Source organism: Ptychodera flava, chromosome 5, assembly GCF_041260155.1.
Source record: "Ptychodera flava strain L36383 chromosome 5, AS_Pfla_20210202, whole genome shotgun sequence".
In the NCBI taxonomy this organism is placed as follows: domain Eukaryota; kingdom Metazoa; phylum Hemichordata; class Enteropneusta; family Ptychoderidae; genus Ptychodera; species Ptychodera flava.
Window position 1 is genome coordinate 922,501 of NC_091932.1, and position 23,719 is coordinate 946,219.

The following is a 23,719-nucleotide window of genomic DNA, read 5'->3' on the forward strand; positions in this document are numbered from 1 at the left end:
ACATGATAAGTGAAGGGTGATTCAAAACAACTTTGTTCTAACATCAGTGTAACTGAGTTCACTTTGTCAGGTATATATCAATAACTATCATTATATCTATTTGTAATACCATCTTTGCTGACAAATTTTATCATGTATATCTACAGAGTTGGCTCTTTTGTAAATCATATTTCTTTGAAAGGAAGTTTAATTTTCTTTCTCACACAAATTCCTGTCTGTTCACACCTTTTTATAATAAGTCATATATACATTTTCCTCACAGAAGCAATTAACCAAATCTTTTAGTAGTTATATAGACCAAGAACCCCTGATGAGGCTGGATGGTAAACAAAGCTTAAAAGTGGATAATTTTGTTATTCTTGGATCATATCTTTATGTAATCATCTCAAAGAATGTAATGTTAATCCATTGTCAAAGCAACTGGATACGCACTTTCAATGTTTAGGTGTCACATAATGATTCAAAGTGGGAAAACACTACTCTTCATTTCCATTCAGACTGAGATTTTTTTCAATTCATTATTATATTCTTTGTTTCCAGAAAAAACCATTTTGATATTCTCCATTTTTAAATTTTGGAAACATTCTTCCCAAAACTTGTTTGATATACCGAAAATCAGTCATGCATGTACATTTACAATATGAGAATATTCACATGTTCAAAGAAAACATTACAGCCGATCAGCTCATTAAGTATCCTCATAGAGTAATATCAATCCGCATTGCTTCTGATTTCCACATGTTACATCTATGGTACATCTTTTGTAACAAAAATAAGTGGACAGAGAAATGTATAAGCATTCTGACATGTACAAACACAGACCTAATGGTAACATAGTGACAGGGTACAGAGAAAAAACAAATTAAAAAAAACACATTAAAACAAACTAACAAACAATAAAATAAGTAAATACACAAAGTGATAAATAAATAAATTACATGAAGTACATTTGCTCCAATGCTGCTAAATTTAACAGAAGTCTTGGGTCTACCAGGGAGTCTAGCATTAGATACAAACATTTCTCAAAAGAAAACTTTTTACTGTCAATTTTTTGTCATGATATGAAGAAATTTAAATAAAAATGTTTGTATGAACTTACCGGTCAAATTTCAAAGTAACAAAATAGACAGATTCTCAAGTTCATTGATCGAAAACTGGGCAAATTTCCCAATATTTATAATATTTGTAAAGTTGTCTCAATTTGGAACAAACCTGAAAAACTCAAAGGAAACTTTCAAGGCACTAAGAAAAGCAATGTGTGAAAAAGGTTTGAAAAAAATTATAAAAACTATATCTTGTAGGTGTGAAATATACTTTGTGAGTTCAAAGGTCAATGAACATATGGTAGAATAAAGACCATGAGCCAGTAATTGAAGAGGAGTTTGTTCTTTTGGATCAAACAGAGAAAATAATTTCACTGACTATGCTACATGAACAATACACGTGGTTTGCATGGAAAATTTCTTTGCCTCTAAAAATTTCCACTTCAGCAACAAACACACAATCAGTCATACTTACTGTATGTATATGTACATATACATGAAGTGTTTAATAGTGGTTTGAAGAAAATTTGTACTTGCAAACTATTGTTTTGCTAAAGTGGGAAACAAGAAAAAATGCTGGCATGCATTATGTGAAACTATGTGTTTAGAAATGTTACATTTGCAATTAGGTTTTTTGGCATTCGCTGCTATTTTGTCTGGTAGTCATGCATTGGTCAGTTGTAGTGTTTGATTTGTGATAAATCTCTACAGTTGTACTTCTTTGGTATCTTGGGTGTCACAGAGTGAACAAAGGTGTAATGTCTGGCAAACAATGTAATTACGTCACACTAATAATATTGAAAATAAGATTGTGTAGACAAATACAGCTCTTTCTGTCACTGAAGAAATCAAAAATACTTTTGTGGCTTAAGATTAACACATGCAATCATTTAAACTGGAGCTGCAAATCAGTGTATTCTTCCATATACAATATCAATATTAATATTATAAATTGGGACTTGTGTAAAACTTTTGTTTGAGTAACAGCAATCATCACATTTGGGCAAAAATGAAAATAAGTACCACTAATTGGGCTGAAAGTGTGGTAGGAAACTGTAATAACTGTAACATTAGTCCTTATGATTATTATTGTGTTGCAAACCTGCAAATAATACTGGTCAATTTTCAGAATGTTCAATGCACATTGATTGTAATTTCATTGTATCATAAGACGGCAGGACTGTCTGACAGTCAAATATTATTGAAGTAAAGCTCAAATGGTATCCCCAAATACTGGAACCTGAAAGTTGATGTGACAAGGCTTTAAGACATTCTTTCATTGTTTCATGTGTGGAAATGATAGATTTATCCCTTCTGTCATTTAATCCTTTCTATTGGTGTAATTTTCAGACAACTATTTTTCTGTTATGAATTATCTGGTTCAGTCAGTGTCAGTTCACTGTGTATGGAGAGGAGTTTAACAGAATGGTACCTGACATTGTTAAGATTTATTTAGAAAATCAAATTAGACTAGGTTGAAATAAAGAGTAAAAGATTCACATGTTGGTTTGCACAATTACGTGATTGACAGTGATTGTCAAATTATGAGCATTTACAATAGTCCAACTGGTTCAACAGACAATGCATACAATTAATTTCTGATTATAATAAAATGCAGCATGTAATACTAAAGTAAATACTTTGCTTGATTGTTTGTACATTTTCAGAGATAAGAATTAATATCTATTGAAAACACCTATATATGCAATAATTTTTAAGCTTTCTTGCTCTATCATAGGAAATGAAATGCAAACTAGTTTATATCTTACATAGTCTGTCCTGAATAACTTATTTGTTTTTGATATCATTGGTGAGACACTCTCTTTGCCCTCTCTTCTTTAAGACTGTTAATGGTAAAATTCAATGATACCAGTACAAAACATGTAGGCTTTATCATATACCCATGCCCATATTGCTACATCCTAGTGACGTTCACCGTAAAATATCAGCTTTGATATTTCACGGTAAACGTCGAGATATGCACGATGAACGTCATCAGTTTTAGAGCTTTCCCGAACTACATTAGCAGTTTGTTGGTAAACAACGTAAACAAAAAAATGGCTGCTGCTCCCCGCCTGCGAAGCGATGTCGCCGACGTAAAAACTTGAAGGACTTCGAGGAACACGGGTAGGCCTATTTCTGGTTGCAAAATACGGAAATAACTTGTTGAGTCTTGAAATGTTTTCCCATGGTATTTTTTTTGGTCAAGTTCTTGCAAACATTCTGCCATTTGCACGGCGACGGAACTGTGCACGGTCTCCCCCGAACAGGTAGTGAGCGCGTGGCGTGACAGAGATGTCGCGCGCGCGACGACTGTTGACATGGCAACTCTCAGTGTAAAATAACAAAACGGCGTCCCCTCTCTGCGCGAGCTCCGTGCCGTACGACGATCGAAATCAGGATAGATTTAAAGCTGAGCACAGTTTTTGATCGGTTACAATTGTAATAGCATATTGCACCTTAAAAATTTCCTTCTGTATGACGATTTTTGTATCCCGGTGACTTTCTTCTTGGGTTTCATTGCGATATGGGTGACTTGCACTTGCAGCGATGTCGTGCGTGATGTTGACGGCTTTGTCGTATACTTTATGAATGAAGCCTGTTCACATAAACATTCTGATATTTATGCGCAAGGCGTAATAAAGTAAAGCCTCAAAATTTAAGATTTTTCGTTCTATTAGTAAAATTATGGGCATGGGTATATGATAAATCGGTTATTACCCAATATCGCCTGTTCCTTGTGTCGTATCAGCATTCGTGTCATTTGTGCTGCGTCAGACACTTGACTTCGTCTCTTGTCTGACGCAGCACAAATGACACTCATGCTGATACGACACAGGAACAGGCAATATTGGGTAATAACCTCTAATTATTGCATTCATTTGACACTTGTTTCAGAAGTGAGTACACTACAGACTGAATCAAGCTGGAGGTGAAGTTATGTCATCAAAAAATATGGGTAAATATGCTCAATGGGATTGCTAAGAAATATATGCTGTATGTTTAAACAGGTTTCATATGAGAAGGTTTGGGGTTTGAGCAAATAAGTTGAAATCATTGTCCTTCCGCACGTAGGGTCTTTGAGAGCATATCCTGATTGCAGCAAGCAGTTAGATTAATGGTATTCATTGGAGAATAAGCTAGATTTAGCAGCTAACGACATCATACTAGACTTAGCAACACAATATAATGATGATGAGCTGCAGACACATTGTAAGTTAGAATTGTAATTACCTCCATCTGTTGTTCTGGCAGTTTCATGTTGTCAAATATTCGGAAAACGATCCGGAATAGATCCTTCCACCAATGTTGCTGGAATGTGTGTCCATAGGTTTTCATGATTTCAAACATCACAGTCAAACCCCTGAATACAGATGAATGGCAAATATTGAGAGAAGTGGGGCCTCATATATTTAAATACTCAATCAGTAAACACATTTTAACCCAAAATGAAGCACTTTAGGGATAATAAAAGAATGCTTTTACATCCCTAAAAGTGCCTGAGTGTTGTTAGTTGACACATAGAACACCAGACATCTAACTTAAACACTGTCCTGTGAAACCATACTGACAGTGCAATGCCAATGTTTAGTTCATAATTTCTGGTGATCCATGACTCAAAGTTTTCACTTACACTGACTAACAAGCGACCTAGCGGCCGATATAGCTCCGCTGTGTTTATGTAGAGAATAACTATTTTTGCCACATGTTGATGAAGAAGCTGGGAATCTTTGATAGCTTAATGCAGTGGCCAAAAAAAAAATTGGCTAAAATAGCTGCAAAATACACATTGAAGATTTCATCATACTTTGAATATATCACATAGGGTCATCCCTAAGAACATGTCAACCAAAGCTATCTGATGAGTAGTTTTTTGAGAATAAAATTTTCAGACGAAGAATGGCAACAATTGCCCCCAAAAAAATAGCGCCAATGGCACTTGATCACAACTGGCACATTGTGAAACTACTCATAATTAATGAGGTACAATATGTGGCATCATGCGGTGTCCCATCATACCATATTTGAAGGGTGTAGCACTTGTGGTTACTGAGTTATGGACAAATATGTATATTTCAGGTCCAATGTCACTGAGGTCATGTGACATTTTGTCAAAAAAATTGAATTGCTAAGTCATCCCTTTATACCAAAAATCAGACCTCTAGCTCTATTGGCTCGCTCAAAATTAGATATGCACATAATTAATGAGGTACAATATGTGGCGTCATAAGGTGTCCCATCATACCATATATGAAGGGTGTAGCACTTGTGGTTACTGAGTTACGGACAAATATATATATTTGAGGTCAAAGGTGCACCCTAGGTCACTTGACATTTTGTCAAAATATTTGATATATCTGCGTGAACGGAGGGACATGACCCAATCTATAAGGCCCCTGGACTTCATCCGTGGGGACTAAAAACTGTGTCACTGAATCCTTTTTGCAATATGAATATGATGAGAAACTAAATTTTTATTTTACTTGGCCTTATACATGGGATTCTATGGACAGCTGACTTATACATGGTAGTCTATGGTGGTGTAAACTAAAAAGTCCTCTAACATGGCCAAATTTGATGGCATTGTGAAACAAATCGACGTGCATCTGTATGGGGTAGGGTACTATCCTTGTGCAAAGTTTGAAAGAAATTGACCAGGGCATGTCTGAGATATCTGCGTGAACGGACGGACGGACGCATGCATGCACACACAGACGCACCCACGGACATGACCAAACCCATAAGTCCCCCGGGACGGTGTCCGTAGAGACTGATTACACAGACCATGAAGTCAATGAGCAACATATAGCTGAAAGATTATTTTTCACATTGCAATTTTAAGCCCATTTTTATGAGAAAAGGGACATGTATATGTATATGGAGCAATAAGCAGAAGACATATTTGTAAATTGTTTGTTAAGTGACAATCATCTATGCATCTCCTGAAATTTTGTGGTTATAAGGTATAACAGTAGTGTAAGAATAATTAGGTTAGAATAAGAGACCGTTCAGTTTTTACGGCCCGGGGGGGGGGCGGCAAAATCCAGGGGGGTCATCATATTTTGGAATCCGCGAAAGGGGGGGGGGGGGGTTCATCACTTTTTTACTGTTCAGTAAAGTTTATTTCGTGCAATGGCCATGATCAACCCTCTTTTACCAGCGGGCCACCTTTGGTTGCCCACTAGAATAAAGTTGACTTTATGTAATGGCCCATGACCCTCTTAACTGGCGGGCTAATAAAGTTTACTTTTTTTTTAGTCTATGGAAATGAAGTTAAAAAATTGCCTTACAGTTGTCCTAAGTAACAGACGTTTGCATGGATGTGGCTGAGAAGTTTGTGCACTGGCATCTCTGCTACATGAATAAAGTGCGCCGCGTACCGGAGTTCAAATCCACCGTGCGGGTAAATTTGACATATGGTTTTGGTTATTTTTCAGCGGGGGGGGGGGGGGGGTCATCAATTTTTATCGTCTGACAAAGGGGGGTTCATCATTTTTTCGCACAAAATGCAGGGGGGTCTATATTTTTTGAACACCTGCCACAAGATTTTGCCCCCCCCCCCCCCCCCCCCCCCCGGCCGTAAAAACTGAACGGTCCCTAAGTTAGTAAACCTAAGTTGACAGTAATTAAGATTACAAAATTATACACTAAGCTGAGGAAATCTGAATGAAATAAATATTGAAAAGTAGCAAGTCATGGTCATCTTTTGTCTAATACCTTATGTAAGTTCATGAACTTTACATAAATCTTGCTATAAATTTGTTGCTAATGGGCAATAACTGTGTTTCAGATCATTTGAGAGCAATCCATCCATGACAGGTTTAAATTGTAATATACTTCTATTTAAAGGAATAGTCCACCCAAAATGTAATCTGCCTCATACAGATTTCTATGTATGTCATAAAAGCATTTATCATTACTTTTTGCACAGAAACAGCGATTTGTTGAAGTTATCTATGAAAATAAATATCAAAATCAGGCAATATGGAGACCTTTTTAGCCTACTGTGCGCAGCCATATTGTCTACTCCCTCGCAAAGCATGTCGGGAGAAATGCCCGGATGATGACGTAAAGTTTTCGTGTTTTGGTGCATTGGCTAGGGGGTCTGATCTAGGGAGTCTCATAAATAGCTTATGCCTGCCTGTAAGTATTAGGGATGTACCAATAATCGTGGGCGAGATTTCGATAAGGCATTCTGAATGATTCGAAACCCGAAGTGAAAACACCGCCTCTAAAAATTATTGCCGGTAAAGATTGCCACTGACATAAGTTTTGAAAATTATAAGTGCAGTGCATGTTTTTACGTATGCAAAGGCCGTTTCCAAGAGAAGGACTTCGTCGGCAGTTTGACGATCCACAATCAAATTTGGATTAGGAAAAGACTTCAAGATGATGCTGTACCACAAACTTACACTGGAAAGCAAATGCATGGTGAAAAGAGGATATCCAAGGGCGATATATTGTGGGAGAGACTCTCCATATAAAAGAAAAGAGGTTCATGGTTTAATATTTATGATTTTTCTGAACCGCTGGAGAGTTTGTTGAGATCATCTTTCTTACAACAAGTTTACTTATTATTCTTATTATTTTGATGACATCGCATTGGTATTTAAAACATAATAAAGTTTGCGTGATCAGTTGAAATTAGAAAGTTGTATTTTTGCTCGGGCATGTTTAACCACATCAACGCAACTACAGCATCCACGCATCAAGTCAACGGAAACGATCCATATGTTGAAATGAGTTATCTGGAGCCAAGAATAGGTTCAAAAGAGTTCGAGAAAGAAGTAGATGCGTATATGACAACTTTCACTGATGTCGGAAAAATTTCAGACATAAATCTTTCCTTCCTTTTAGAAAAAAATAGGCACGTCAAAGTAAACTCTATTATCGGGCATCCATGCTGTAGGCCTAAGTTCGATGTTTCTACGATACCATGGCGGCGAGTCATATTTTTGTGGCGTCGAAAAAAATAATGAGCAATTTTGCGACTAAATTGTAAATAAAAACAAGAAGCAGTAAGTGAAGTTTGTTACTGCATTGCCAGAGCGGAATTACAAGGGATTTTCCCCAAATATATTATCACATGGATTTCAATAAATGGTCCAAAATGAACCAACGTTTCATATAAGCACGCTGCACGACCGGCCGTACGACCATGTTGGATTGTAGTGAAAACGAGGCTCTCTGTTGTGGGGTTTCTAGAAATTTCCATGTAACTACGCAAAGATTTGAGTGCATCGTATCGTAATTCAAACACGCCACTCAACCTCAGCAAGCACATAGAATAACATCATTGAGCTAAAGCCTGAAAACTTTAAGTTCCAAAGTGAAAAAAAAACGGAATCAGATACTCAATATGTGTGATCGAATATATTTTACGTTCTCAGTCAGGCTATTAAGACACCATTATTCTTGTAGCGTAGAGTAACCGTGATTGAGATTTGTTTTCTCAGAGCTGTTTCTCTCCGTATTGCTATATAATAGTACATGACTTTTTAATTTTGCCATCTTCCCGCTCCGATCTGTGGAAAGGTAGTTTATTTCATTCCTTTTTTCTGTAATTTTTCTCTACGACCAGTCGCGAGGTCGTGGCTGTAACTTTAGTGTTGAATTTTTCCGACATTTTTCTCCGAGACCGGCCGCGAGGTCGTGGCTTTCAGGTTTATTTTTTCGGTCGTTTCTCTCCACGACCTGTCGCCCGGACGTTGCTGGAAAGTATTGAATTTTTCCCAAAAGTTTTCCCAATGACTGGTCGTGAAGTCGTAGCTTTCAGATTTTGACCATCCTCAATTATTTTTTCCAAGACTGCACCAAGTTGACAGCAGCAACGGCTACTCGGATTCGCGATCTCTTTCCATGGCGGTTTCTAATTACCGGTAACTTACGTTTTAAGTTCAATGTGAGTTGTGAGAACAGGAAAATTTTAGTGTGTTTTATGACTGTACGTTGAAAGGATAAATTGAAATTTCATTTAGTACTCCTAGAACATGAAAGTGTGTTTGAAGTTTAATTTAGTGCCCCGGAGAATATGAAAGTGTGTATGTATAAATGTTGCTTGTTAGATGAGGGACGCACCATTTAGAGTCAGACGGCTGAGCCGTTTCCGGTCGTCCGCTTTGTCTCAGATCCTCCCTCCCCCATGGGGAACGGTGCTTGGAATTTTTTTCCTCATTCGTTCATTCTTTTTCTATAAATGTAACTGAAAAACTAGCAATTTGAATTGGCAATTTTCGCTAATCATTCTTTGTTATAAAAAGAGTTAATCGTATTTTAAAACCAGCGTTGCAATGGCTAAACATGCGGAGCAATGTCGTCATACAGTTCTCTTTGGGAGTTTGAAATCCAACATCGTATTTTTCAAGTGATAACAGCTAGCTTGCAATGCTGATCAAAATGTTCTACCCAAAAGTACAACCATTGTGGGTAAGTTAGAGTTCGTTTCGTCACCAGGCGATATCGAAGATGTGTTCAGCCACGGTGGAGGGACCGTGGTTCAGCTCCAAACATGGCCACGTAACGGTGAGCTACCAAAAGAGCCATGCTTGTACAGCTTCCTTCGGTAACTGGTGGAGCCACGTGCCCTTCTTTTACTTCTGAATTTATCGATGTGTCCGTCTTTTCGTCGGAAACACCAAGTTCGAAATCCTGGAGTTCGGAGTCGCTGAATTCCGGTTCAAAGTTATAGGTTGAAGGCAAAGTGTATCTATGGGGCAGTAGCTCAATAGAAACGTACGGTAGACCAGACCCCCTAGCGATACCCCCTAACTTCCTCAACCAAACACGAAAACTTTACGTCATCAAAAGTTAAGCCTCTCTGAGGAATTCCGATAGGTGGCGCTTCCATATCGCGAAAATGGCGTCATACACATCAGTTAATAAAACATTAATTTCTAGGATAATAAACAGCACATTTTTCATCTTTTCATCATAAATGTTACAATAATAATCTTCTTCAACTTTTAAAGGCAGGTTGTTATTTGGGTGGACTATTCCTTTAAAGGAGAGAAACTTCTCAATAATTTTTTTCCCTGTAATTTCCTGTGAGAACACATGGACAGATGCTCAGGACTCTATGCTGGTGCTACCTTGATAACTAACCTACAACTTGTAACGGCATTATCTAACCTGTTCACCCCAATCTCCTGTAGACAGGTCCACACTCACCATTGATAACAATGGGTTTGGGCCATACCATGGTAGTGAAAGACTGTAACATGTGAGGTCGTGGATACTTAATCTCAGGAATGTCAAAGTCTGTATATTGACTCAAGGATGTTTACTTAACAAATGCCTAGGGTCATCTCAAAAGTGAGAATCTAAACTATGAAATATGTTTTTTTTATTGCTTTTGATACCCAACAGAGCATAGAAATCTCTTATACTTCAAATCAGCCATCCTGCATATTTCTAAATTCATCCAAACCTCATTTCTGTTCCACAACTCATAAAACAGTCCACAATGCAGGATGGTGTACATTCCAAAACTACATATATGAAAGACCCCTAAAATCAATTAGTTAAAAAGGGGGGTTAGAAATTTCCCAAAACTATATAACCGCCGCTCCGTTTGGCTCCATTTTTCGGAATTGGAATCTTGGAACCACTCTGAATATCGGTACCAAATATAAACGCAGTCTGTTCAGCAGTTTTTGATTTTTGTCGTTTACGGAAATGGACGACATCTTTCACCGGTTGAAACTACCCCTATATCACAACTTCCAGTTGTGATAATAAAAATTGCAGATATCATCATAATTTCAAAAGATCAGATATTAGTAGAAACCTGTATACCAAATTTCAAAGCTGTAAGACCAGTACTTTTTGAGAAACACATTTTTTGACCAAAAATGGAAAAAATTGCCCCAAAAATACAAAATTACAGATTTCATCAGAAATTCAATATATATTACTTAGTTCATCTATAGAAACATGTATACCAAATTTCAAAGCTATCAGACCAGTACTTTTTGAGAAATACATTTTTTGACTAAAATTGGCAAAAATTGCCTTAAAAATGCAAATTTGCATATTTCTGCACAATTTGAACAAATCTGAAACAGATCATCCCTAGGGACATATGTACCAAATATCAAAGCAATCTGACAAATAGTTTTGAAGAAGAAGATTTTTAAAGATTTTTTTACCAAAAATGACAAAAATTGCCTTAAAAATACAAATATGCAAATTTCACCACGATTTGAACAAATCTGACTGAAGTCACCCTAAGTAAACTGCATATCAAATTTCAAAGCAATCGGACAAGCGGTTTCAGAGAAGAAGATTTTTTTACCAAAACACCAAAAAATGCCCCAAAAATACAAATATGCAAATTTCACCACGATTTGAACAAACTTGAGTGAGGTCACTCCTATGAACCTCCATACCAAATTTCAAAGAAATCTGACTTGCGGTTTCAGAGAAGAAGACCATTGTTGACGGAAGGACGGACGATGACGGACAATCAGCCTATCGGATAAGCTCCGCGTCTCTGACAGCGGAGCTAACTAGTAATTGCCGGTTCCTTGATCAAATCTTGCGTAAACATGATCATTCGACACTAGACTCGTACTTGAGGCCTTACTTCCGGGTACAAACTACATCGCGCATCGCTGACTACAGGACCACCGTATCATGAAATCAAATAGGCAGCCCTTCACTAAGTGATATCAATGAAAATATTGAATATCGAGAACAGATTATGCCTTTTCTTTCTTTGGATATTTACCTTAAAATTCCCAATTGAGGCCGCGCCTCTAATTGAAGCCGCACCCTGACTTTGAAACACTGTCTTGGCTCATTGTTCGCCACTTTTGGGTTTTTGAATTGTACCATAATAGAAGCCACCCCCCCTTCTCTGAGCCCATCATGAAACAATGCTTGCTGAAATTCACACCAGCTGGCTTGCGTCGCGTCATTGACTTGTGCTAATGATTGACAGGTGTCTTTCTTACAGGAAAAATACACAATAAAAAGTTCCTTTTTAAAACTACTACCATTGTGCATTTTGTCATTGATAGTAACAAAAGTACAAATAATGCTGCATGTATCGGTACGTTTGTGTGTATGTTTGAACACGGCCGAAGTTTTTGTCAGTGTGGTAAACACCGTCATAGTCAATTACCTGATGCAACAATTTTGAAGCAACGGTGTTTGTCTCCAAGTTAAAGTAGTTGAGAGATTGAGATACAATGTTTCAAATACATAGTTTTCATTCAATACCCACGTACGAGGCCTGACGTACAAAAATAGCGTCAACGACACTGAAGCTCCTCAAGTGTGAGGCCAGTTGAAGTAGTTGGTTGTTGGTAAGCAGTAATTGACTTGGAGGCATGGGGTTGGATACGGGATACACAAGATTTGTGTTAGATACATTTAATTGTATATACGGCATGATTTGGCGCATTAATATAAAAATACCGCAATTATACGGTGTCGCTCAAATTTGATCAGAATTGGTATATACCAGTATGGGTACCAAAGATCAACAATAAATGTTGTTTCTATCTGTTCAGTGCAGGAAAATTCTACATTGATGTTATGACAATGATTTCTGCACAGTACAACCAGAAAAACAACAAGAAATATTTAAACCAGAAAAACAAGAATGACAAAAGTAATTAAGGTCCGAAACTTTAGGTACTGGAGGTCAACTTTAGCAACATGCATAGCAGAAAGGCAGCTAGCCCCCCTTAGTTTGACCATAGACGGTCTTCCTCCCCTCTACTGACGGTCTTCCTCCCCTCTACTGTCTATGGTTTGAGCAGGTCTGTTAATATGTAACAGTTCATAAACAATGACAGGAAATGACTCAAGTCAGTGGAGTAAGCCTGTTTCAAGCCTGTTTCAGAATTTCGCTTTTTCTTACCTCATTTGCACATTTTTGACACTGACGTGTTCATTTGAACAAATTCACATCTCAACCCCTACATCTACCTGTACACCAAATACTGAGACGGTAGCTTTGGCGCTATGGGAGCCTTTGCGTGTGACGGACATACATCCGCACATACCCACAAATATACAGACACAGATGCCACTCAGACTCATCATATAAGCTCTTTTTGGTATTTATATATAAAACCAAATATGAGCTAAAAATAAGTTGCATACATTAACACCAATCTATCCTGATGGAGTATGTGGCGCTTTATTATTAGGCGACTAGTAAAGTGAGTAAGCGCCATTTACTGCATTGGAATGCAGGAGAGCCACCGTAATTTCTCTGTCAGCACTCTAGTGAAAATTGCTTCATTGTGTTTTTCAACATTTAAATTTGTAGTATACAAGTGAATTGCATTTTCACATTGATCTGCTTGACCAGTAAATTCATCAGCCTTTTGCTGAAGTAGGTTTATATCTTCCTGTGTATATTGGCCAACTCTGAGACAATTAAGTAATTCTGCAAAATGTTTACCATCTTTTTGTCTGCACAGGCGCAATAGAGAAATAAATATGCAAAAAAGATGAAAGGCTACAGTAGTATTTGTGAAATCGAGCTCAAAGGTCATCGAAGTCATGTGACATTTTGTCAAAAAAAATTGTATCCCATAGTTATCCCTATATACCAAAAATCAGACCTCTAGCTCTATTGGCTTGCCCAGAATTAGATATGTGCATAATTAATAAGGTACACGATATGGCACCATACGGTCTCCCATCATACCAAATGTGAAGGGTGTAGCACTTGTGGTTATTGAGTTATGGCCATATATGTATATTTGGGTTCAAAGGTAATTGAGGTCACGTGACATTTTGTCAAAAAAATTGTATCCCATAGTTATCCCTATATACCAAAAATCAGACCTCCAGCTCTATTGGCTTGCCCAAAATTAGATATGTAAATAATTAATGAGGTACAGGTTGTGGCGTCATAAGGTTTCCCATCATACAAAATATGAAGGGTGTAGCCCTTGTGGTTACTGAGTTATGGACATATATGTATATTTGGGGTCAAAGGTCATCAAGGTCACATGATATTTTGTCAAAAAAATTGTATCCCATAGTTATCCCTACATACCAAAAATCAGAACTATAGCTCTATTATTAAGCCCAGAATTAGGTATGTGCATAATTAACACAGGAAGTGGCTGGTCATGTGACATTTTGTCGAAAAACTTTGCTCCCATAGTTTTCTCTATGTACCAAAAACACATTGAAGTTGACAGCCAGTTAGAGTGAAATCCGATCAAGCTGCAAAACTTAATTAGCCAAGGTATTGTGTATCAGCGATTTGACATTAACAGCTGGTCTTGATGTGGTCTTGTTTTATCTTTACTGCAGTCGCGATAAGTTTAAACACACCAAACTTCCAATTCATTTAGGTATACCGCTGGTGATGTTGTTGTATTCTTACATATCTGATATCACATTCCCCCCGTGAAGCCGTCGTTTTATGGAGAAAGTGAACGTCATCATGGGGAGTCTACGAGATAAGCTCAAGGGGTCATTCATTTTGGCCCAGGGGTTGGTAACGGTCTGCGGGTTGGTGAAATAAAATGTGAATAGTACAACTACACTCTCATTTGTCACACGTGTCATTTATTTAGAGTAATATATATTTTAACTGATTTCATTTTCACATGCGGATTTTTCATCGGTGCTAGCCATCCTAAAAAATGTCCACATAGAATGATTCCCTTTATAAAAATGGTATCAACTGCAATCACTCCAAGCGCGCGAATATTGACCTGTAATGTTTCACAAAGTACAAGCGCGCACTCTGTGCACTGACCAAACGGCGACATGTACCAATTTCAAGTGAAGTACTGCGGGACGAAAATACGTCACATTTATGGTGACGGCATTAAAACGTATTTCTAACTTGTGTGCCTGATTAAGGAAAATATCTCAAGTTTGAAAACGGCTGAATTTCAAATTCAGTATCGGAATGACGAAGGAGACACTATAAAGTTATCCAACAGTGAACTCGATCAATGATTTGTATTGTTGCTCAGAAACTCTTCCGAACGCGGAATACAAGCAGGTAAAATTGGAGGTCATAGAAGATTTCTCTCATCAAGTACGCGGCAAGCGACTCTCTTCGAAATGACGTGAGTTGGAAGAATATTCGTTTGCTTTATCCCAGCTTCGTCGAAAAGTGTACTTGCAGTGGATCAAGGCTTGTGACCATGTCGATGTATCGAACGACACATTCTATATTTTGCTCTGTAACTTGTTCAGCAGGTACCTGCGATATCCTCTTGTAACTATAGTTCAAATCTCGTTTAAAGATGTCGTATATAGTTCTGTGGGCAGGGCAAGGAATCGATGTAACAGATTTCACTATTTAAAAGCTCCGCGCGAACTTCAATGAACTTCGCTGGCTGTCATCGATGGCTTCCTTGTTTTCAGATACTCTACATACTCGACAACATCTGCGGAGCTTTACACTCAGTGTCAGTTTTCGGACAGGGTAGTGAATTTCGCCCAAAGCCGTTTCATAAATGACGAGCACTCCGAAATCTTATTATCATACCTTTCGAAACTTTATTGTGTTTATCCTCAAACTGCTAACACCGACAGAAGTGGCATTTAGGGGGTCAAAGTTGCCAAATTTTTGACCCATGTTGAGAGCGTAGTAATCGGACTGCTATCGCAATAATCAGACGTCGTATTTGGAATATGATTATAGGGACTAAATACTGATATTTTGAAACTTCGAACCCTGATTTTCAATTTCATTGTGTTTAGAAAACTATGTGGAAATATTTCGTGATAGTTACGTTTAATCCATGGACGACGCAACTGTATTTCGACGTGTATAGCGCTTAGATATCGGACACGGGCTGTTTCTGTGTGTTGCTTTCGACATCTTGTATCGTACGGTGTGGCTAACTTCGCCAAGTTTGTAGCGCCCGAAATAGCTTCTACCGAAAAAAAACTATCCAAAACGGGACAGTAGCGTCAACTGACTTAATATGCGGTAGCATGCCTTGTAAAACGCTATTAATACGGAGCGAAGTGAGTACAACGAACAGCATGTCCGAAAACTGAGGTCGTCTGAAAATCACACTGAGTGTACTGTGTGGGGGCGTCCACTTGCTCTAGCCGTTACAGTAAGACCGGTTTTCTTGAATCGCCTCAAAATAGTTGCCACTGTTGATGCCGATATGTATTTCTGTCCTGAGCAACAAATCTTATAGAGTGTCCATTCAGCCAAAGCTGAATTATTTCAGACCGCACTGTCGGGCGAACCCTTCGCTTCGACGACATGTTCGGTGGAGATAGTTTTTGAGCGGGACAGATAACGTAGTGGTTGATACCATTTTATTAGGGTTGGGAGGAATGATCGGTAGTAAGTTCACATGTATATTTTTTAAGGTTATAGGCCTACTGGTGATAAAAGACGAAAAGCCAGAGAAAAAAATAAAGCAGTGACACACGGTAAATGATACAAATAGTAGGAAAATGAACAAGAGTCATTGATTTAATAAAATTTTATTTTTGTGTCCTTATTCAATAAAGTGGAATATTCCGTCCCATCTGTACAGCCGCCACTTTTATGGCCAGGCTCAGCTCCCGGTGGAATTCCAGAAGCGTAAACAGCATGTGTAATTTTACCTGATTACTTGGGTGATTACATGGGAATATAACAACATCACCAGCGGTATACCTAAATACATTGGAAGTTTGGTGTGTGTAAACTTATCGCGACAGTAATAATCAGCTACACCTCTCAGTTACACATCACACCAGGGCCACTCCACTGTATGCCAGACAGAGAAACATAAACAAATCACTACACTTTGCAATGTCATGTATCTTTCTTTTTTAATTCGTGATGAACAAATGAGCTTGAAAGTTCAGGAAGGTTTTGAAATTTTCGCTTGTCCAGTCTCAGTGAATCTACATATTAAACAATTTTGGGAATTCCTGACAATTGGACACAATGATAAGTTATCTGTTGCTTACAACGGTCTAATCATTGCAATCCTAGTTCTTACAGATGAATCGAATCATGAAATACTGTGAGGGAACATTCTCATCACAGTATACCTCAAAAACAGAACGAAAGAGAAAGTATTAGAGCTGTTACAACTTTAAAAATACCTTAAAGCTAAAAATAGAAATAATAGTGAAAAATTTGTCTAAATGGTATAAATGAAATGAGCTACAAGTAATAGAACACATCATAATCATGTTTGCAAGTGTTTCAGTGAAAAGGATGCCTTGTAACAAACTGTCTTTTTTGACGTTTTATTAGAATTGTTATGTCGAAAAGGTTCTTGCAGTGCACCATTGAGTCCAATCAGGAACTCAACGAATACATTTAAAAATGTATTTTGAACATGTAAGTTTATATGATGCTGGTCTAGCCGGTCAATTCCCAAAGCTACCTGAACTTTCACGCTCACTTGTTAATCACAAATAAAAATGAAAGATACATGACATTGCAAAGTGTGGTGATTTGTTTATGTTTCTCTGTCTGACATTCATGGAGTGGCCCTGGTGTGTTGTGTAACTGAGAGCATGTAGCAGATTAAAGATGTAAACAAGACCACATCAAGCCCTGCTGTGTTACTGTTGTATGCAGATAAGAATGGACAGTTTCCTCGACTGTAGAGGGGATATAATACTTGACGTGCATATGTATGACATGAGGAGTAATCCTTTTACCAAGTTTGAATGAAATCGCTCCAGGCATCTCTGAGGTATCTGCATGAAAGGACGGACGGACGGACAGACAGACGCAAACACGCACGCACGCACGCACATGACCAAACCTATAAGTCCCCCATGACGGAATCCGTGGGGACTAATGAAGCTAGTTCTGAAGTGCATGTACTTGCCCATATTTGGGCAAAGTGTGCCTGGGCGTGATACGGCAAATTATTACAAAAATGTGAGAGCGTGTTTTCTATAGCTTAGACAGGAACGTGGTTAGAGGTATATGATAATCATAGAGTCAAAATTCCCATATTTACATTTTAGTCCTTGGAAAGACAATGCAATTCATAAGAGTTGACTAATTATAGGAAAACAGCTTGTTGAAATATTAACAAATGGATCAGAATTAGGTACACAAGGTTTCATCAAATTTACAGGAAGACATATTACTTTTACTTTTACTATGATGATTGTATGAGCTCCTTGAATGACTGTAACACTTAAATGTCTCAACAACAATGATTTAAACACTCTTACCTTGTTCTGACATCTAATTTACACCTGTTAATAACACACGACAATTCAAACATGACAGGGAACCAGCCTCTCACCCAGACTCTATCTTCTTCAGCAACTAACGTATCCTCTCCTCCATGTTCTTTGAACATCTGAAAGACATGAAAACAAGTCATTGACAATGACATAAACCCCTTGTAATTGGGAATTTGTCACTGGAAGTGAATGAAAATTGAAGTCCATCTGATGTGCATGAAATAAGAAATGCGGGTACCAAAGTCTTGTCTTGACCTAAAAAAGTCAGAACGCCAGATGTGAACCAAAATGTCCTCATGTTCAGACTTCCCATATGATCAACATCTGCAGTAAGTGTCATCAGATTTAGTGCAGTCATTCAGAATATAGATCTCTCATTACAAACATTGTTTCCCTATTCATCCTATTCATCCAATCTTGGACCCTAATCACAAAAGGTCATTAAATAAGTCAATAAATTCCAAACATAACTAATCGAATTCAAGGTTGTGAGGTCATTAAGGGCAGTGACCTTGAGAATGTTCTAGACTAATTAAACTCAGGTCATGAGTGTGTGTGTGAAAATGACCTACATAACAATAAATAATTTATCAACAGGATGTCACTATTCAGTTTTACACTACTGGAAGATCATATCTGTACCATGTTTCATAAAAGTTGATGCAAGATTTCTGGACGTATCACACTAAATATGCAAATTAGAAATTAATTAATATTATACTGATAAGTGTTCTTATACACAGTTAAAGCAACATGAGCTCAACATCTATACCAAGTTTCAACAAATCTGAAGAAGTATTTCTAGACGTATCAGCCTAATTATGAAAATTCATTAAATATGCAAATATACAATAAATTGACATGATATGATTGATGTCTTTGCATGCTACTACAACACTTTGAGATCAACATCTGTACCGAAATTCATCAAATTTGGTGCAATATTACTGGTCACAGCACACTAATTAGGAAAGTTCATTATATATGCAAATTAGCAATTAATTGCAAGATACTGCTGAATGTCTTTGTTCGCTATTACAACACTTTGAGATCAACATCTATACAAACGTTCAACGTCGTATTTCTCAACATATTTCCTTAATTACAGAAATTCATAAAACATGCAAATTAGCAATTCAATGACATGACCCTGCTAACTGTCTTTGTATACTGTTACAGCTCTGGTATATCAGCATCTGTACCATGTTTCATCAAATTTGAGTGAGTATTTTTTGACAAAGTACCCTAATTACCAAAATTCATCAACTATGCAAATCAGCTATTAATTGACATGATCCTCCAAAATGCCTTAGCATTAAGTTACAGCTCTGGTATGTTTACATCTGTAAGAAGTTTCATTAAATCTGAGTAAGTATTTATCAAAATATTAGTTGAATTATGAAAATTTATAATTTATGCAAATTAGCAATTAATTGACACAATACTGACAAATTTCTTTATGTGCTATTAGAGCTGGGTGTGACCAACATGTCTACAAAGTTTCATCAATCTTTTCAAAAATCACTAATTATGCAAATTAGTACTAATTATGTGTACCACACCCACAACAATGGACTTGCATATGTATGCTATAGTGTATTATCCTTGTACCATGTTTGAAAGGAATTGGCTTAGACATATTTGAGATATCTGAGTGGACGGACGGACAGACGGATGGAACCCAAACCATAAGTCCCCCTGGACTTTCTCCAGGGGGACTAAATAAATGAGAGGTAGAATTCTGAATGTTTTTAGTTTTACTCTTAGCAATATGACATTAAACTGGTCCAATAATCACTTTCATTCAAGATAATACATTACCTGGTCCATGGGACATTTGAGATTTACAAATTTAAGTAGGACCATCCTGAACCACTGATAGTTAGTGGTGGTACCAGGTGTCCGGAATGGGTAAGCGTACCCTGCTAGCATGCTACACCTGTCAGGATTGGTCCCAAACTTGTCTAAATATTGTATGAAGTAATACAGTATATGAATCACTGTTATAAGTCAAAGCCGGGAATGCTGTCGCTAATCATTTGAGTGACCAAGGTGTCATATTTGGCCACAATGTCATCATATCGACCGTAGAACTTTTTGAAAGTCTTCACGAGTCTTTTGCATGTATATCCCTGTCTCACTAGTTTTGATACCAATAAGCTGTGTCTCATTTGAAAATCAGCATAGGAATCACAAGCCCTACAATATCTGAGAAGTTGAGACACATACACACCATAAGCAGGTGCAGATGGAATATTACTTGATAAGTGGGAATAATTTATGATTTCAAAATCGAAATCATCCCTTTTGTCATACAGCTTAGTGTGTAGCCCATTAGTACCCACTTGTAGGAACAGATCAAGATATGAAGCTGAGTTCTTACTCTCAGTTGTTTCTTTGATATCCAATTCATCAGGGTATATATGATGTAAGTAATTTGATATGTCTGAATTGTCTAGACAAATCAGATCATCAATATATCTGTGTGTGTTGTTAAAACGCCTTGCAAGTTTTTTAGACCCTTTGTAGAGAGATTGTAGGAACTCTGCTTCATATGAATAGAGAAATAAGTCAGCAAGAAGTGGTGCACAATTTGTACCCATTGGTATGCTGATCGATTGTTGTCAGCATACACAGTATCCTCCACATCACAAGGGAAGACTGATTTGAAATCCTTAGAGATGTGACAACACATCTTTGCTCTTGTTTTGGTGTCCTTTAGGGATGATAGATACCAAATCGGTCATTTTTCTGTCAAATTTTTAAAATTCTCTGAGAATACCCATTAAAGGCCTATCTTTGAGATGTGTCGCTAGTTCAAAATCGTAATGGTTGCACTCGGGCGAAAACAAGCCTTGCAAACAAAAGAGCATCAAGATGTAGGAGTCTGTAATTAACATTATTTCTAACCACCACTCAGTTATGTACAATCTACGATGATCGTTTCCTGTTGACAAAATCATTTTCTTTTTTTCTCTTCAAAAGTTTTACATATTTCACAATTTTCTCTTGTTCCACTCCTCTCAGAACGTCGACTTTCAAAGTTCGACAACTCGATGCTCTTTTGTTTGCAAGGCTGGTTTTCGCCTGAGTGCTCATGGGTTGAATGAGATTAACAATGGCGGCGGATACGAACGCTTCACTCCCAGAGAGAGAGAAAAGTAGGCTTTGCATAAGTTCACAAGCACGGCTGAGCACATCGTATACCTAGGTGAGATGGGTGTGCTCGAAAACGAAGATCAATGAAAGTTTTGGATTCAAAATTGGCTGTTTTCAGCGGAGAAACCGTGCTGTATTTCTGAGGAGCTACCAGCAGTTTTGCCTATAGCAGTCTGCAGGGCTGTGGTGGGAGCCCGTATAACGCCGGTAACACACAGCCCTGCCATGCAGAGCTAACTAAATCACCACATTATATACTCTTTGTTCCAGTAGGTATAAAATTACCAAAAACAATCGTAAACATAGGGCTAAAGTCCCTGAAGCTACTGTAGACATGGATAGAAAATTAAGTATTTCCTGACTGTATGAAATTATCTCACTAAGGTCATCCTAGGGACCTGTAAACCAAATATTAAAGCTGTCTGACCAGCGGTTTGAAAAAACAAGCGCCCCAACAGTTGACAGAGCTCTGCTGTGTTATGCAGAGAATATTTTTTTGTGACACATGTATTGATGAAGAAGGTGGATATCTTTGATAGCTCATTTTAGGATGGCCTCACCTAAAATGGCAAAATTAGCTGCAAAAATACAATTGATGATTTCATCATAATTTCAATATATTACATTAAGATAAAGCCTAGGATCCCGTATACTAAATATCAAAGCTATCAGATGAGTTACTTTTGAGAGACAAATATCTTGTCCAAAAATGGCAAAACTTAACCCAAAAATACAAAAATTGAAGTTTTCATCAAATTTTAATATATCACACTAAGACAACCCCTGGGAACCTGTATACCAAATATAAAAGGTATCAGACAAGTAATTTTTGAGAACCACATTTTTTGACCAAAAATGGCAAAAATTGCACCAAAAATACACAATTGCAGATTTCGTCATATAGTCAATAAATCATATTAAGTTCATCTGTAGGAACCTGTATACCAAATATCAAAGCTGTCAGATAAGTTGTTTTGATGAAATAAAGTTTTGACCAAAAATGACAAAAATATTCCTTAAAAATAGATTTGCATATTTCATCACAATTCGAACAAATCTAAGTTGGGTTATCCCTAGGGACCTGTATACCAAATAACAAAGCTGTCTGACCAGCGGTTATGAAGAAGAAGATTTTTTACCCAAAACGCCTTTTTTGACGCTAATTTGCATATTTTCAACAATATCAAAAACTTATAAAAAGGAGTTTTTCAAAATCATATTTTTCATCTACACAACAAATATCAAATCAGTAAGTACTGCGGTTCTCAAGATATTTGAGTGGACAGACGCCTCACAAACGGACATACACACATACAAACATACATACAGACTGACGATGGACGCCCAATAGCTTTTATAAACTATATATAGTCTATAGTAGCTAAAAATACAAAATGAAAGATATCCCTGTAAAATTGACAGTTTCGCAAAGTTGCCCAAAAAATTCAAAATTCCAGATTCAACCTAACTTCAATATATCATATTCACATAAACCCTAAGAACCTGTTTACTAAATCTCAAAGCAATCAGACTGGTAAATTTTGAGCAACAAATTTTTTGACAAAAATGAGAAAAATTGTCCCCTAAAATAGAAAATTGCTATTTTCAATATATCTTATTAACATAAACCCTAAGTCCTGTACACTAAATATTAAAGCTACCAGATCAGTAGTTTTAGGAGAAAATTTTTCTTTTACCAAAAAAGGCAAAATTGCCCCAAAAATAAAAAAAAATTGCCAGTTTCAACCTAACTTCAATACATTATATCAAGATTAATCTTCGATACCTGTTTACCAAATATCAAAGCTATCAGATAAGTAGTTTTAGGATAAAAAAGTTTTGACCAAATATTGCAAAAATTGCCCCAAAATTACAAATATCATTACAATTTGTACAAACCTGACTGAAGTGACCCTGAGGAACATGATTATTAACTTTCAGAGCGATCAGACGAGCGATCTCAGAGAACATGATAAATACAAACATGCAAATTTCACCCAAATTTGTGCATACATAATTAAGAATACCTAAAGGAATGTGCATACTAAGTTTCAACCTGATCTAACCATTTGCAAGATTTTTCATCTTTCCCCTTCATTTGCGTATTTTTGGCACTGACATGTTCATTTGAACAAATTCACATCTCCACCCCTAGGTGCACCTGTACACCAAATACTAAGACGGCAGTCATTGTGGTTTAGAAGTTTTAGATCTGGATAGACTAACAGACATACATACATACAGACGCCACTTTGCCATCTTATAATACCTCCCATTTGCATATATAATATGCATATATGGGAGCTACTAAAAATTAACGTTGTGGGTTTATACGAATAACGCATTCTGTTAAT

The 23,719-nt window shown here is 37.2% G+C and overlaps 1 protein-coding gene across 4 annotated transcripts in view; it reads right to left on the bottom strand.

Moving 5' to 3' along the window:
• The window catches only part of LOC139132401 (brefeldin A-inhibited guanine nucleotide-exchange protein 1-like), a 183,288-nt gene that overhangs the window by 26,641 nt on the left and 132,928 nt on the right, over positions 1-23,719 (bottom strand). For all 4 annotated transcript variants that reach the window (XM_070698743.1, XM_070698742.1, XM_070698745.1 and 1 more), the window contains 2 exons: positions 18,192-18,322; positions 4,278-4,407 (listed from right to left, as the gene is read on the bottom strand). In XM_070698743.1, coding sequence (XP_070554844.1) covers positions 4,278-4,407; positions 18,192-18,322 — 261 coding nt within the window. The remainder of the gene's footprint in view (positions 1-4,277; positions 4,408-18,191; positions 18,323-23,719) is intronic.